The sequence below is a fragment of the Chrysemys picta genome, chromosome 3 (genome assembly GCF_011386835.1).
Source record: "Chrysemys picta bellii isolate R12L10 chromosome 3, ASM1138683v2, whole genome shotgun sequence".
Classification (NCBI taxonomy): Eukaryota; Metazoa; Chordata; order Testudines; family Emydidae; genus Chrysemys; species Chrysemys picta.
In genome coordinates, this window is record NC_088793.1 from 196,819,266 (window position 1) to 196,836,770 (window position 17,505).

At 38.9% G+C, this 17,505-nt stretch overlaps 1 protein-coding gene across 15 annotated transcripts in view; it reads right to left on the reverse strand.

Moving 5' to 3' along the window:
* The window catches only part of MACROD2 (mono-ADP ribosylhydrolase 2), a 1,307,214-nt gene that overhangs the window by 959,442 nt on the left and 330,267 nt on the right, over positions 1-17,505 (reverse strand). For 13 of the 15 annotated variants that reach the window (XM_042847039.2, XM_042847056.2, XM_042847049.2 and 10 more), the window contains exon 4: positions 15,008-15,037. The exons of the other annotated variants lie outside the window; for them this stretch is intronic. In XM_042847039.2, coding sequence (XP_042702973.2) covers positions 15,008-15,037 — 30 coding nt within the window. The remainder of the gene's footprint in view (positions 1-15,007; positions 15,038-17,505) is intronic. 15 annotated transcript variants of the gene reach the window in all.

Consider the following 17,505-nt stretch of genomic DNA (forward strand, 5'->3'; position numbering starts at 1 on the left):
ATTCTAGAGCAAACAGTTCTCGTCAAGGTTGTCTTTCAACTTGTTTAGGGAACTGTTAAAGGTGGCAAAAAGTTCACAGCTAAGCTGGCAAGCAGAGGTGTAGTCTTACCAGCATTCCATGCAGTTCCGATTCAGGCACAAGAGACCCTTACTTAGTTCCAACCCTTTTTCAAATAAACTGGGACAGATCTGTCATGGGGCTTGGGATGTGTGCCAAACCCCAAATCAGCAGCAGAGCTGGAAAATTCTAAGGGTTCTAAGCTAGTGCAACACATGAAACTAAAAATACAGAGCAGAAAGCAGTTGCAAACATATTTAAATTGAACTAATAGAAACTACCAGCCATCATTAGTGACACATATGTACAGCAATGAACATCAATGTTAACAACTCCTTGAAACTACTAAACACTGTATGCATTTTTATTGCAAAGTGAAAGACACAAGAAAAGATTTACACAATGGTGAAGGAAAAAAAAAAAGGTTTCCTCTGGGTGCAAATACTATTAATTGCACCTGGTGCCCACATAATTATTAAACATGGGGGGAGGGGAAACAATTGTATCCTAAGAAACCTAATTAAATTACATATAGCTACAAACAGAAAATTGTCATCATTAGTATGTCAGCGCTTTCCTTTTATACAAACGTAAACACTTAACTCCAAAGCCTACAAGCATCACCCCGATTCATTCCCACAGATAAAAAGGAGACAGCACTTTGTACTCCTCTGCACAGAGGGTAACCGTGCCAAAGAGAAAATGCATCGCCCTACAAGCACAGACAGTAGTAGCACTGCCTCCCCCTTTCCAGGGATTCCAGGAAGGAAGTGCAGCTTTAATTTACAGGAACCCCACTTGCTGCAAGTTTCTGAAATTTTCTCCCTCCTCTGCCCCACCAGCTGGCTCCAAGTTCTCCCACAGAGCAGGGGTTATGGGTGACTTGCACTATCGGACTCCTCTCAGGTTTACTCTTCACCGTTGGAGGGATACACAGCCTGGGCTCTGCCAACTGCAGTGCATCAATCCCACTGTATACTAGCATTCAAAGTGACTACATGTAATAAGCTAACCTTGAAATAAAGCTGTGAAGTGTGAGTACAGACAGACTTTTTAAAAAAGGTACATACTTAGACATCATGAAGGATCCAATGAGGTATGTCTGCAAGTGCCACCTTGTGCAGAAGGGTGCAAACTGCTCTTCTCCTCCTCTGTGAATCAGGAGTGATGATATTTGTAGGCTTTGGAATTCAGTGGTTCCATTTGTATAATAGGAAAGCAACGAAATATTTAGGACCAACCTCATAGGACAAATATACACAAGATGCTAGGGTTGTTCAAGCCACAAAAGACCATGTTTGCTGGCTGTATGCTATGCCACCCTAGCCAGCAGAAAGGCCTCCTGCACTCCCATTCTACAGCCCTCAAACTCTCACCCCACCTCAGAAAAATCTCAGTAGTTGGGTGGGGCGGGAAAGGGAAAAGCTCCATATTACTGCACCTTCCTATGCTTGATCTACATTATTTTCCCCTCCTATCCACTGAAGTTGAGGAGCCTGCAATTTTTACTACAACTCTAGGGTTCGAGGAATCCCCCTGCATTACCCTAAAGCGGAGATGGCTGAATCACAGAATGGAGCTGCTCTGGAGATGAAGTAGGGCCGGTTGGTGAAAGACTGCTGTGTGTAGGACCCCTGCCTCATTGGTTGCAGAGGTTGAAAGGTGTCTAATGAATGACAGAGGGGACTACAGGAAGAGAATGGTTAAGGCAGTTGAATGCTGCCCTTGAGAACTGGATTCTATCCCTGCCTCTGACAAAAAGTTCCTATGTGACACCAGGCAAATTCCTTAAACCAAACTTCGCAGGCGGTTACTAATTGTGTGTTCCCCATTTTCTGGGTGCCTGACATGAGACCCTGGGTTCTGATCACAGGAACTGTGCTTTGAACGTAGTAAGTGCTATGTAGTGCTCAGTACTCTGAAAAGTCCGATCCTAAATTCTCAAATTAAGCACCCAAAATTAGTGGGAAGTTTTGACCTTCAGCTGTATGCTTCAGTTCTTCATCCATAAAATGTGGATAATACTCTACCCCCTCACCTCACAGGCATTTTGTGAAGACAAATTAATTAATCTTTGCAAAACACTGAGTTACTATCATGATTACACCCATGAGGAAATTAATATTTCTGTTTTCAGAGCAGGGTTTGCCCTTGGGCCACACACTGAACAGTAAGGATAAAACAAAATACTGAATAGCTGTTCATTAAATAAGCAGTGCCCATCTTGCGAATGAGGCAGGGGTCCTGTGTGATGATGTAATTAAAGATTATCATAATACATATGAATAAGGGGACCAAAATAAAAATGAACATTGATTCTGGCATTTCCTAAATTTTTGTAGAGTGTTTCACTTTGCAATCTTAATAATAGTCTTTTCGCTTAGTATTTTGTGTGTATACTACACACAGATCACTCATTCAAGGATTAATTGATTCATTGTCATTTGTGCTGACACATGTTTACTAAGTTGTCGCCCAGTCCCGTACAAAGTTGAAATTTTTTGTAGCCTTCATGATTGCAGAGAGAAGTTTGAAAATGTCACCCAAGTGTAACCTAAAGATTCAAAAGCCTGCAGGCAAGCAAAAAGAATCCAAAATTTATAATTTATTATTTTTTTAAAAATCTCTCCTGATTTTTTGGGGCCTTACTCATGTTTTTTGAATGTTTGGGGTTGGCGATACTGGACACGGCTATGTCCTACCCCTCCTGCAGAGCTCCTAGTGTTAGGTGCTGGGTATATTTTTCAACTCATTCGGTATTTTTTAAAAATTGAAGGTTATCAAATGATTAAAAGCTTTTGCTACAAAATTCAATGCAACTCTGCCATAAGTTTCAGGAATCACAGCCATAGAGTTTAAGTATAATTTGCTCCATAATATATGGAGGTTTGGCCTTAGGAAAAACACTTCTCTTGTTCATTTTGCCCTAAGGGAGATTATACAGTTTAGCAAAAGTCCTTGGCATAATTTGAGTCTAGTTCCTTCTATACTATAGTGACAACCTTAGCAGGGTTGTCAGGTAGAGTGAAGTATCTCTGTTTCTGCCTGCAGGTCAAACATTTAATAAAGCCGTTTCATTGGTACTGCTTGTCTGAATCTGTTTTGGCTCTAAACAATTATGCCTAATGGCAGAAAATTACATTTAGGGCAAAAGATTTGTGAATATTTAATTTATATCTAGACTATGACAAAATTACATTAGTGTTGTGGTTTCCAAAACAGTGGCAACATTATTTTCCACACTTTGTGCAATTTAAATTACATGATGCAAACTTTATTAGTTATTGATTTAAAAAGGAAAATTTTAACTCAAAGCCAGGAAAATAAAAATAAAAAGATCTGCATTTGCCAAAAAGCTTTATATTTCCTCATTTAGAGACTAATCCTACTTTTGCTCCCATTGAAGTTTACGAAAATTTTGCTACTGATATCAATGAAAATAGGATCAAGCCTTTAACCTGAAAAACAGGTCCAGGATCGTCTTAGAAATCAAATGAAACATGTCTTCAGTGCAGCATTCTGCTCATTCTTATTCCTTTGAAAGGGACATTGTCAAGGTTGTTAGGCATGAAACTAACTGTGACAGTTGTCCCAATTTGTAGATCTTACCTTAAGGATACCAGGCAAGTATTTTATTTCAAGCTAACCTTAGCAGCACGGTAAATATATAAACACAAACTCCAACAGTTGGCTTAGTGCATTTTTCATTATAAACACACACAGCAGAATGTGCCATTTTCTAACACTCTAATTCACTTTTCATGGTAGGAACCATGTTCTTCAACAAACATTTCACAACATATGTAGTTTAAGACCTTTGCCCTGCTTCTTAAGTGAAAAAATAATTGTTTCCTGCATCTGTCTGCAGACTGGCCTTTATCCTTCCTATATTGAGGAGCACACATACTACCATAGCTTTAAAAGTGAGATACTCCTGAGATGGGGCAAAGGAACTGGATTTCTCAGAGATGAAAAGAATCTGCAAAAATCTCATCACACAGGTATTCCAAAATTGTACGCAATCAAGAATTTTAGAAAATAAATGTATAGAACAAAACCAAAAGTGCCTACTATATGTTTATAAAGAACAGATTTAAAGGAAAATGTAAATATAATGTAGGTCGATATGCTTACAGTATGTGGTTAATTTTATTTCTACATTTGCGTGATTCAAGTAAAATATATATTACTGTGTACATTATGCAGTATTTTGGGGGTGGGGATTACATCATGATCTTAAGTACTAATTTATAAGTATGTATTGTAAGTTTTGTTCCTGTACAATAGCTGATCTATGTTTTTATCTCAACAACAGACAATGCAAAGAAGAAAAAGTCCTTATACCTCAGTTTCCTGCTTGGATTTGTAATGATCACCACCTTTAAATCTTTACTGTGGTGTTCGCACATCCCAGCATCAACATTAGCTAATGGTCTGCCTCACTTTTGAAGAAATGGCACAGTACTGTATATTTACTCAGCAGGGTAGCTTCCTGAAAGGTAAGTAAAATATGTCCATGCTCTAATACACATGGAGCTTAAGCAGTACATATTTATTTATTTATTTTTGTAGCAGCTTATGTATTCTGTTTCTATTAGTAGGTGGATATAAATTTAATTCCCTCAAATAAAAAAACATATTTGTCCACTGTGTGGTCTACTAGTAGCACAAACGCCTGCCAAGCAGGGGAACACTGTTAAAGTCCCATTTTTAGGCATGAGTTAAGAAAACTGTGGAGTCAGCATGCTCGGCCCCTTATGGGTAAACAGTAATTGTTAGTGGCTCCCACTGGCTGAATGAAGTAGCAACAGTAACAGGCTTTGTAAGCAGTAGAGTAGGTCGGCCTAGTGTGGACACTATACATTTTAGAACCTATTTTTGACAAAAAAAATATTTTCAGACTCATACAGTGGCTAAACTATGAATACTGCCTTAAAGGACCATGTTCTGATCACACCTTTTAAATATGTACGGTCTAGAAAAAAGTAATCAGCATACAGTGGCAAATACACACACACCTGAACAATGCACTTCAGATGTCATCCATTAATATCAATTATTGCAAGAAACAAAATTATTTGTGTGGAGTCATTTAAGCAATCACTGAATTATTCTTTTCTGAAGCACCTTTGTAACAGTATCCAATCAGATAAAGAAATGAGGACTGACTAAGTCAAAAGGTATAGTTACATCAATCCAGAAACCTCTATTACTAGTGTGTATATATGGCTGAGTAAGAGAAGCAGCAAAGGGATAAGTAAACAACCTATGAAAGAACAATATATACACATAATTTAAGCAAAAATTGGACTCTGCCGTGGCACAGTCTTGTTTTAAGCAACCCCGACAACTCCAGGGGGAAAAAATTAGCTCTCTAGCATACTTGGATTAAATTGACCAGGCAATTAAATTAAATTAAAATAAAATAGAAGGTCTTGATGGGAATTACCTACCAGGTCAGATCTACTGGGCAAGTACAGTTCCAGGTACACAGAGCAATCGATGTTTTCCTTTGTAACATCTAAAATAAACTATACTTATTTATATACCTCCTCTCACTATGTATCCAGATATAGTACACACAGGAAAAAACACACAACAACATTTAAATTAAAGTTGAGCCTGATGGCCCAGATAATTGGAAACAGCCTCTCTGGCAAGACATGGCAAAGAAAAAAGAAACATAAAGGAAGAACGAGGGGAAGAAAACCCCAAACTGACCTACAATAGCTGATCTATGTAGAAAAGCCTAGTCTACAATGTAACTCTGGGAGATCTACGCTGGAAATGAGTTATATAAAAGGAGTTGAAGTACAGAGACGTTCATATGCCTCTGGTCTGATCCAAACCTTGGAATGGAGAACAAGGACCATCAGGCTGGATCATATTCTACTCTAGACCATTAGATTATCAATAAAAAAAATGGTTACTTACCTGAGTAGTAACAGGTATTCTTCAAAAAGTGTTGCACACATATATACTTCACTTTAGTTGTTTGTGCACCTAGTGCACTTGAGTCAGAGATTTTTAGCTAGCAGTATCCATTCAGTGGACATAAAGGGCAGGGCTGCCCTGATTCCATCTGTTCCTTCACACTGGAAACCTGATGTCAATAGACTCTAAAGTAGTTGGGAAGGAGGGTGGATCATGGAACATATATGTGTACAGCAGGCTAGAAGAACAATAGTTACATTTTTTTCCTTTCAATGACTGTGCACATATATATTCCATGTCAGATGATTCCCGAGCGGTACTTGTTTAGGTGGTAGGAATTCGGGCTCTACTTGACAAAGACTAATTTCCTAGTCTGAAACTCTATGGTAAAAGTTATTATGAGAGGTGAAGGAGGCATTTTCAACTCAGTTTTCCCTCCCGAAACCTGGAAGACAATCAACTTGGAAGAGGATCCAGGGGAATGGCAGCAATGCCTCTTCTCCCTTTTTGTTTTCACGGGTTTTTGACCCTTGAGAGACTCCAAAGAGACAGAACGAACAGACAGAGCATTTCTGGATAATGGATATTCAGCCCACTCAGCTATGGACTAACCTAGATCTGAACCACCTGCATGACTTTCGCCATGAGACACTCCCTCAGGCCTAACTCAGAAGATTTCTGCAGTCGTAAAAGGCTGACAGACAGAACATCTGTCTGTTAGGTCCCCTTCACTTCAACGAATCAAGCAACATACATACACATCACTGAGGGCATATCAGCATGACAGGAAGGACAATGCTGGGGGATTCCTACATTTTAAAGTGGCTTCAAGAAAGAAGAGAAACTCCCTACTCATGAAATAACAAAGAAAACACTAAAAATATTGCTGTCTATTTACACTAAGCTAACTAACTAATACTATAACTCAGTGTTTCCCGAACTTGGGACACCGCTTGTGTAGGGAAAGCCCCTGGCGGGCCGGGCCGGTTTGTTTACCTACCCCATCCGCAGGTCCAGCCAATCGTGGCTCCCACTGGCCGTGGTTTGCTGCTCCAGGCCAATGGGGGCTGCGGGAAGCGGCGCAGGCCGAGGGACATACTTTCCCTACACAAGCGGCGTCCCAAGTTTGGGAAACACTGCTATAAATTATTTACATACACTGTTTAGCAGGTAAAAGACTCTGCGTTCAAGGTGACACTGGGACTTCTAACTCCTAGCCATAGACAGTGAGAAGGAATTAAGAGTGGGTCAGGGCAGCTCTGTCTGTTACACTCTAGGTCTGAGGCATGAGGACCTGCAAAATATAAGTACAATGGGTACTGCTAGCTAAAAGTCTCTGACTTGAGTGCACCAGGCTCAGGTACACCTGAAGAGGGGTGTGGGTGTGGCTGTGTACACACACAATCATTCAAAGGAGATCTAGTATTACTTCTGTATAGAAAGTAAAAATATAGAAAACCTGATTGGCTGATGTATTTCCATAATATTGAAACCTCTAGATTCAGTACTAATCAAATCCATCTTACTCAAAGAGAGGTAGGGGGGAACTAGAATGACAATGGGAGAATGAAGTTCAACACTTAATTTTCTTTACTTAAAAAATGATTACAACAGCTATCTTCTAACAGAGCATATCAAGGGGTTAATGAGCAACTAAGGCTAATAGTCCTTTTGCCTCAGGTTATCAGTTCTAGATGACCATTGTTCCCCAGGAAAGTTTTATGTCTTTATAGTTATCTAAATTTCTAAGGGATGACATTAGACAAAGTGGGTCAGATGTATCTTTTATTGGACCAACTTCTGTTGGTAAGAGAGACGCTTTTGAGCTTACACAAAGCTCTTTTTCAGATATTACCTCTCTCTAATATCCTGGCTCCAACATGGCTACAACACCACCGCAACAATAAGAAATGATGTGACAGTGTACAAAGAAACAAACAGCTGTTGAGGCTAGCTGAATGCCAAAATTAGGCACATAAATTTGTTCAAAGACCTCACTGGTTGTAAGTACAGTAGAATCTCAGAGTTACAAACACCTCGGGAATGGAAGTTGTTCATAACTCTGAATAAAATGTTATGGTTTTTCTTTCAAAAGTTCACAATGGAACATTGACTAAATATAGCTTTGAAACTTTACTATGCAAAAGAAAAATGCTGCTGTGACAGGTTGGATCACAGAAACCCCCTTGGGAGCTGCCACCTAATGTACCAAGACTACTTCTATTCCTGTTTTTCTTGCCAGCTCAGGACTCCAGCACCCTGTCTTGCTGAGCCAGACACTCCCGTCTGCTCCAACACAGACCCAGGGTCTGAATTACTTGCCCCAAAGCTGCAAGTTTACCTGAAAACAGCTCACAGAAATGTGCTTGTCTTTAGCACTCAGATGCCCAACTCCCAGTGGGGTCTAAACCCAAATAAATCCATTTTACCCTGTATAAAGTTTATGCAGGGTAAACTCATAAATTGTTTGCCCTCTATAACACTGATAGAGAGATATGCACAGTTGTTTGCTCCCCCAGGTATTAATACATACTCTGAGTTAATTAATAAGGGGAAAAGTGATTTTATTAAATACAGAAAGTAGGATTTAAGTGGTTCCAAGTAGTAACAGACAGAACAAAGTCTCCAAGCAAAATAAAATAAAATGCGCAAATCTATGTCTAATCAAACTGAATACAGATAATCTCACCCTCAGAGATGCTTCAGTAAGTTTTTTTTCAGACTGGACACCTTCCAGGCCTGGGCACAATTCTTTCCCCTGGTATAGCTCTTGTTCCAGCTCAGGTGATAGCTAGGGGATTCTTCATGATGCCTCCTCCCTCTCCTCCTTGTTCTGTTCCACCCCTTTATATATCTTTTGCATAAAGCGGGAACCCTTTGTCCCTCTGGGTTTCCACCCCCCCTCACTGGAAAAGCACCAGGTTAAAGATGGATTCCAGTTCAGGTGAGACGATCACATGTCACTGCAAGACTTCATTACCCACTTGCCAGCACACACATGTATACAGGAAGACTCACAGGTAAACAGAGCCATCTGCAGACAATGGAAGTCATCAAGATTCCAAACCACCATTAATGGCCCACCCTTTGCATAATTACAATAGGCCCTCAGAGTTATATTTCATATTTCTAGTTTTAGATACAAGAGTGGTACTTTTATACAAATAGGATGATCACACTCAGTAGATTATAAGCTTTGTAATGATACCTTACAAGTGACCTTTTGCATGAAGCATATTCCAGTTACATTATATTCACTTATTATCATGTTTTTATAAAACCATATAGACTGCACAACGTCACAGCTGCTTTTCCTTTCTTTTTTTAGTAGTTTACGTTTAACACAGTACTGTATTGTATTTGCTTTTTGTGTGTGTGTCTCTCTGCTCCTGCTGGATTGCATACCTCTGGTTCTAAATGAGGTGTGTGACTGACTGGTTAGTTCGTAACTCTGGTGTTCATAACTCTGAGATTCTACTGTATACCCCAATGTCACTAACATTATTTGACACGATGAAGGAAGAGATAAATGAACTCTACCAAAAAACAACAACCCATTGTTTATTTCTTTGAATCAGAGAGGCTTGACAGTGCTATACTGGTACTCTCGAACTTTTCACTGACATCTCATTGGGATCATGGTTAAATCAAATAATCTAGAAGAGCTGGGTCTTTAATGTGAATACTTGTTCAAAGGAGCAGCCTGTGTGGAAAATGAATGATGTTATGTACTCAGGGGCAGCTCTATGTATTTTACCGCCTCAAGCACGGAGATCAGCCGGTTCCGCCGCTGAATTGCCGCCGAAGCCGCGGGACCGGCGGACCTCCCGCAGGCATGCCGCCAAAGGCTGCCTGACTGCCACCCTCATGGTGACCGGCAGGCCACCCCCAGCGGCTTGCCGCCCCAGGCACGTGCTTGGTGCGCTGGTGCCTGGAGCCGCCCCTGTATGGACTGACAAAGTATGAAAAGGTCCTTCAATAGCTAACGTGAGATTTCTTTTTCACTCCCCGTTTATATAGTTACAAAATGCACTTAGAAGTTAAATATATGGTTTATGATTACATACTATATTCCTTTAAATTGTAGGCTAAAAATTGGAGAGGCAGGCCTAGACTACACTTAAAAATGTTGCTGGCATAGATGTCAATCGAAGGTGTGATATCTCCCCCTCCCCGAATCCCTGACTGACATAACTATGTTGGCAAAAGCTCTAGTGCTCTAGTGGTTATACCAGCAAAATAGTTGTTTTGCAATATAGCTTCATTTGGGGAACTGATTTATGATAAACTGGCAAAATAACTATTTTGCTGAAATAAGCTGTGTCTTTACATGGGAGTGGTGTGGTGCTTACATTCCCAAGAGGACATATTAAATTTGACTCCCCTCCCCTCAATACATATACATATAAAATACTTTATAAATAATGTTAGGACATTGGGATATACTTACAACCAATGTCACCTTTGATGAACAAATTTAAAACCTATAGAAAAAAGCTAGTTTGTTACTAATTAGTTTATAATCTTGAATTGAAAATATCATGGATAAACAGAAAGAAGGACAACCCAAAGATTATCATGCAATGTGTGGTTCATTAAGTCCAGCAAGTCTAGAAAGAATATACCGTCAAAGAAACAACTGAGAAGTGGTAAGGCAAAGGAGAAAAGATGGACTGTTAAGCAGAAAAAAAAAATGGTTCCAGGATCCTGCAGACTTTACTCTTGTGGAAAAGGTGTGCAGTAATGGGCCCATGCTTATCACACAACTTTAGGCCTAATTTTTCAAAAGAAGTAATTTTGGGCATCTCCATTTTTGAGTGTCCAACCTAAGCAGACATCTTACAATGCCTGATTTTTAGAGTCCCCTCACCACCTCTGAAATTCAGGCAATTTTAAAGGAGTTATAATTTGGGCATAAAAAAACCAGAGGCACCAGAAATCACTAACCCCCTTTTGAAAATATTGACCTTGGAACATAAGTTGTTCAGGCTAGGGTCTCTGTCTTTTGCATTTATCCACTGTGATGCTGTGGGTGACACTAGAAACAAATAATAATACATAAATAATTGTTCTGCACAAGTTAATGGAAGCAGTTGGGTGGTAAACCTGGTGAAAAATTTGGACCTGAAATAAAGTGAAAAGTGAAATAAAATGTGTCAATCACGCTGTCTCTTAATAAAAACTGAATTTAATTTTAAAAGAAAGAAAAGATTACTTCATAAGAGTATTTGACAAGCAGAAAGAAGTCTTAAAAAGAATCTTTAGTTAAATATAGAAGTCTACCATTGAAAAATAGTGTTCATTTCTCGATGTTTTGTTTAACAAAAAAAGTTATCTGAATAATTGTTGTCTGGCATCTTTCATATCTCTTCATTCAGTCATAAAAAATATACACAGGAGATTTAAAATTGGAATTGAAGAACAATCATCAGTTTGGCTCTAAGAAACCCAATTATACTTAGATAATCTGGTCAGATGACTGATTTAAAATGTGGTTGTCTCTTATGGCACAAAAGTAGCTGGCAGTGATGCAAAGCCACTGGCACTTGCACCAAAGGACAAGCTTGCTAACATGTTTATCAAAAACTTGGTCCATTAACTCTTCTCCAAAGAATTATTTTAAAAGTTCTTTCTAATAGATCATTAGAAAATTTAGGCAGAGGAGATCAGGGTTCTTCACACAATCTGATTACAATTACGATGAGTTCAATGCTAGAAAGATTTTAGAAAAGAAATCTAGATTTTAGAACAGGTAACATTTTCTGAGACACAAGACATTTCATGGTGTTGTAAAAATGTCACATGAAAGAGGAAGCACTTGGAACTGAATTTCACTGCAAGCAGCTCTACAAAGAGGACTTTCCCATTATTGCAGCTTTGCTAGGAGAAACTTGGAGAGCCTAAGACCATCCACTGTACAGTGAAGTTGAGCTGGAATAAACAGAACCTTACTGAGAGGAGACCCACCTGTACCCAGGAAAACAGGAGCAAGCTGAGAGTTTTTTAATTTAATTTAATTTTTTTTTTTTGCTACCCCGATGGTTCAGGTACATGCCCACTGTCATGATTGGACTTTTGAGGATAATTTTTTCCCATTTTAGCCTTCTTAGCAGTAAGGCAGCTAACCTTGTTGCCTACAGCTCAAGGGTGTTTATAGGAAACTGTCTTTCCATTTTTCAGAGTAGCAGCCGTGTTAGTCTGTATCTGCAAAAAGAACAGGAGGACTTGTGGCACCTTAGAGACTAACAAATTTATTTGAGCATAAGCTTCCGTGGGCTACAGCCTACTTCATCGGATGCATAGAATGGAACATATATTGAGGAGATATATATACTCACATATAGAGAGCATGAAAAGGTGGGAGTTGTCTTACCAACTCTGAGACGCCAATTAAGTAAGAGAAAAAAACTTCTGAAGTGATATTCAAGATAGCCCAGTACAGACAGTTTGATAAGAAGTGTGAGAATACTTACAAGGGGAGATAGATTCAATGTTCGTAATGGCTCAGCCATTCCCAGTCCGTATTCAAGCCTAAGTCGATTGTATCTAGTTTGCATATCAATTCCAGCTCAGCAGGTTCTCGCTGGAGTCTGTTTTTGAAGCTTTTTTGTTGCAAAATTGCCACCCGCAGGTCTGTCATTGAGTGACCAGACAGGTTAAAGTGTTCTCCCACTGGTTTTTGAGTGTTATGATTCCTGATGTCAGATTTGTGTCCATTAATTCTTTTGCGTAGAGACTGTCCAGTTTGGCCAATGTACATGGCAGAGAGGCATTGCTGGCACATGATGGCATATATCACATTGGTAGATGTGCACGTGAACGAGCCACTGATGGTATGGCTGATGTGATTAGGTCCTATGATGATGTCACTTGAATAGATATGTGGACAGAGTTGGCATTGGGCTTTGTTGCAAGGATAGGTTCCTGGGTTAGTGTTTTTGTTCAGTGATGTGTGGTTGCTGGTGAGTATTTACTTCAGGTTGGGGAGTTGTCTGTAAGCTAGGACAGGTCTGTCTCCCAAGATCTGTGAGAGTGAGGGATCATCTTTCCATTGGAGACCATATTCCCTGTGTTTAGCAGGGATCCACATTTACTCCCCACCCTGATAGACTCTTATCCAAGGCAGTATGTATTCTGGTTGGATAAAGAAAAGTCATAAGCCAGGATGCTGCTTGTTTGTTTGCTAGTAAACTGAACAAAGCTAGTGACTCCTATATCATTTGGGTGGCCCAGTCCTGAGAGTGGCCAAATAAACTAGTCACCTAGAGAAGGAATCTCACAAACCGATTTGAGAGAGTGTCACTACGTGAACAACATGACCTTTACCAACATTCTCGGGTCTGATTCCAGGCTGAATGGAAAAGAGCTTATTAGAAAGACCATCTGTTCAGCACAAGCCCTAGGTACTTTTAGAGAGAGTAAGTGATGGGGATTTGTAGCTGGGTGTCCTCAGATCCACCAATACCAGGAAAACTCCTTGATTTATGGTTCTGAGGGGTTCCATTTTGAATTTCTGAAGTTTTACTAACCAATGTCCTCACTTCCTTTCAAGTTTATTTTAGATTCCAGAGCAGTGTCTGCCTTTTTGGAGCAAGTGTCTTTTACCTTCTTGGTTAAGAAACAAAAATGGCATCAAGATGTGGTAGCAAAGGTCACCTTTCTGAGTGTGGCTTTGAGTCAAGCAGAAATCAAATTGGAAAAGCAGAGATGGTTGCTCTGAAAAGTGAGAAAAATCCCAGTTGGAGACTGGTCGTCATCCTGTCTGTCAGACTGAGCCAAGAGGACAAGCTACATTCTGTGGTGCCACGGTAACAGGATACCAACTTCTGAAGTACAGTCCAGCTGAATAAATACTGCTGAAAGTCAATAACTAAAAACTTTTCTACAATAACCATTTCTCTAGAAACCTGACTGAAATTTGAGTATTTGCACTGACTTTTAAAGTTATCAAATGGGAATAAATACTTAAGAGATGGTATAGTAACCTCACCTTTGGTATATCAATCACTGTTGAGGGATTACCTTGGGCAGGACACAAGGCACTATAGTAATACAAATAATAATACCAAATTTGGTGCATCACAAACTGCCTCAAAGAAATAGAAACAGATTAACTTGGCCGGAAAATTATTAGAGAACACTTCATTGTAGGTTTACATTCTGATTTGTATTTGGACTAAAAATCTGTTCATGTTTCTAACTCCCTCTCAATGTAGTTTTGAAGCACTTTTTCACATGAGAATCCACTCTTCATGGATCAGGAATGATGGTTGCTTACACTGTTCAGGTTGTGCAAACAAAGCTTTATCAATCTGAGTCTCAAAAGCAACAGCAATCTTTTTACTGAATCCTTTCCTTTCCAATTGCATATGTAGGCTGTGATCATGCGATCCTTTTAACTCTAGCCAGGAAAGATTAATAGCTGTCCGTACAGCTACTATATTGTGAAATTTCTAGCTTGGAGCCTTTCCTCCCACCCCTCCTGCAGAAAAGAGAGAGAGCAAGAGAAATGCTGAAATTTAATCCTGCATAATTTTTTTCAACTGTTAACTCTTGTAAGCTCTTAAGGCTACAGTAATACATAATTAGCAAAATGATGTCATGTATTAAAAGGGAACAAATATTGTGTTTCTGAACGATATTAGAAGCAACTCTGTCATGCACTTCACAAGCTTGTGCCTCATTAACTCACAATTTTAAGAGTTTTTGGTTTTTGAATGGCTCGAAGGTGTGGCCCAAACAGAGCACAGCACAGCAGCCTAAGCTTGAGGTGACATGGGTGACAGTTACGAGGTCCATATCTGAAAGGAAAGGTCACAACCTCCTGGCTGTATGTAAAGAATAAAAAGCTCACCTGGTTTTCTTTCCATTCAGGTAGTTTTACATTTGGAACTTATTATACATAAACAAGATGATCTGTGGTGATTGTGGTTATCGGCATTACTGAATATTGTTTTTGTTCAGAGCATACATAGTGTTTTTGAGAGTAAGGAGAATGTTAAACAAAAGACTTACCCCCTCCACCTCCAAGAAGACTGGAATTAGCTAGGAAAAGCAAAAGGAGAATAATTAGCATTACATTTAAATATGAAATGAAACAGAACAGGAAAGTATTTATTTATAAGGTACAAATTTATATCTATAGTGTAAAATTGTTGAAACTCATTGTTCATATTATAGAATGTACATTCTATTAAAACAAAAACAATTAAAGTTACTGGTTTTCACTCAAACCATTCCATTTTTATCTGTTTGTCCAAAGATATTATTGGTTCATATTTTAAAAAAATATGTTTACCTAAATTATTCTCAAAATCTTTATTTGTAAAATATTATGCAACACTTCTTGGCCTGTAGATTAATTTAATTAACAACAATGTATGAAAATAGTAATACTTTTAAACTGCATAAACTTCTGAAATTGTATAATGCAACATTCCTTTGTGACAACCAAATAAAGGCGCAAAACCCCTTGCCAGTTTAGAGATCAGCAAATGGGCTTTGGTGCCCTCTGTGACCCATTCTCCTGGGTCTCTATGACATAGGGCCTTTGTGGATGAAAATTAGTAAAGAGCAAATTATCCTCTAATCAGACATCTGTAAAAACACAGTGAATGAAATGCTAGTCCCATTACAATCCATGGGAGTTTTCACATCAATTTCAGTGGGGTCATGATTTCACCCAGTATATTTACATGCTGCTCTACTGTATCTATTCAGCTGTCTGTCCAAGTCATAAAGGATAAATTATGCACAGCAGTAATTTGCAGAATAAGGCTATTCAAGACAGCTGTTCAAATTAAGCTGGTGTGGCTGCAGCCACTCATAGAACCCTCCACAACTTGGGCACAAGAATGGGGAAATGGTAAGCCTATAAGCTTGCCCCCTTCAGTGAAGTACTCATCCTACAATTGCATGGGAAATGCAAGTTCCCTTAGCACAAAAATGTGGATGAAAAGCTGGAAATAAAGGTTCAAACTCTACTTAATTATTTAATCAATGGGAAGAGGCACAAGCACTTCTCTCCAACCTTCATATCTTACTGATGAGCAAAGGAGGAGTGAGACTGTAAAACATTCCTTCCTCCAGAACCTAAGGGCTTGTCTACACAAGGATATTCAGGAAAATTAATCTGAATTAATTTTTATGTGAATTTAAAGTGGATTAGTTAAACTGCATTAAAACCATACATAGAAACTCTGATTCAGAATTTAAATGGCCTTAATTTGACTTAGTTTAATTCACTTCCAAAGTGAAGCTGCTTTTCACATGGTTTCTTTGGGAGTGAATTAAGCTAAACTGAATTAAGGCCACTTTGGGGATTTATCTACATGGCCCTGCAGTGCAGATTACAGGGGTGTGAGCTGCTACATCACGCACTGAAGTGATGCCCTGTAACTGTCCCATATATAGACCCTGCTAGTGAAAACTAAAAGACACCTAGTTTGTGTTAATATAGTCCCATTTCAACCAGGGTTACATTAACATGAACTAGGTTCCTTTTAGTTTACACTAGCGGGATCTACATGGGACAGTTACAGCGCAATACATTAGTGTGTGCTACAATTCATATACCTCTAATCCGCATTGTGGGACCATGTAGACAAGCCCTAATTCTGAATTAGAGTGTCCACCCAGGGATTTATTGCGGTTTAGCAAATCTATTTTATATTCACCCCTTTAGTTAATTTGGATTAATTTTTCTGAATGCCCCTATATAGATAAGCCCTAAAGCTATGGGAAAGTATATAATATATGTTGTATTGCATGCATCTCTTTCTAGTATCTGAGCTTTACTATTTGAAAGAAGCTATTTCTATAGGAGCCATGACTACTGGACTAGTAGGAATAATTTATGATCACCAAGTTCTGAATTCTGACATAGCACAAATCCATATGGTAGGTTTTGTTGATGGTTTATCTTAACAATCTAAATAATTCATATTGTGCACTGTCTATTTAGTTTGCCTTTTCATTACTTCTTTTCTCTTTTGGGGTCCTCTTGTACATCTCTTACATCCTCTTTCAGTCATACCATCAGCAACCTGCTTTCCCTGACTCTACAGAGGCAGTGTCACAATTGCCAAGCTACGTTTTTCATAAAATAGTGTATTTAGTAACTAACACAAATGCCTCTTTAAAAAAAGAAAAGAAAAAGGTCCTGTTATTGTTATTTACTGTTATCGTACAACAGCAAGAATCCTTTAGTCTTATGGGTATCATTTGAAAAATTCTAGCAGGTAACACAACTGTAGCCCTATACAAGTTCCTTTGAAAAGATAAAATGAAATATATTGCAAAGATTAGCAGGAGGCTTTGATCCACATATTTTTACCACCTCCTATGTTCACTGAATTTCAATGCAATACCTAAGAAAAGCATGACAAAGAATTCCATGAAATGCAAACAGCTGATGTATCCTTTACTTTTTTAGCAGCTTCCAAACTACTTTAATAGTCAATATCAACTCTCGCTGCAATAACATTAATCAATACTTGTATAAGCAGTGTGAC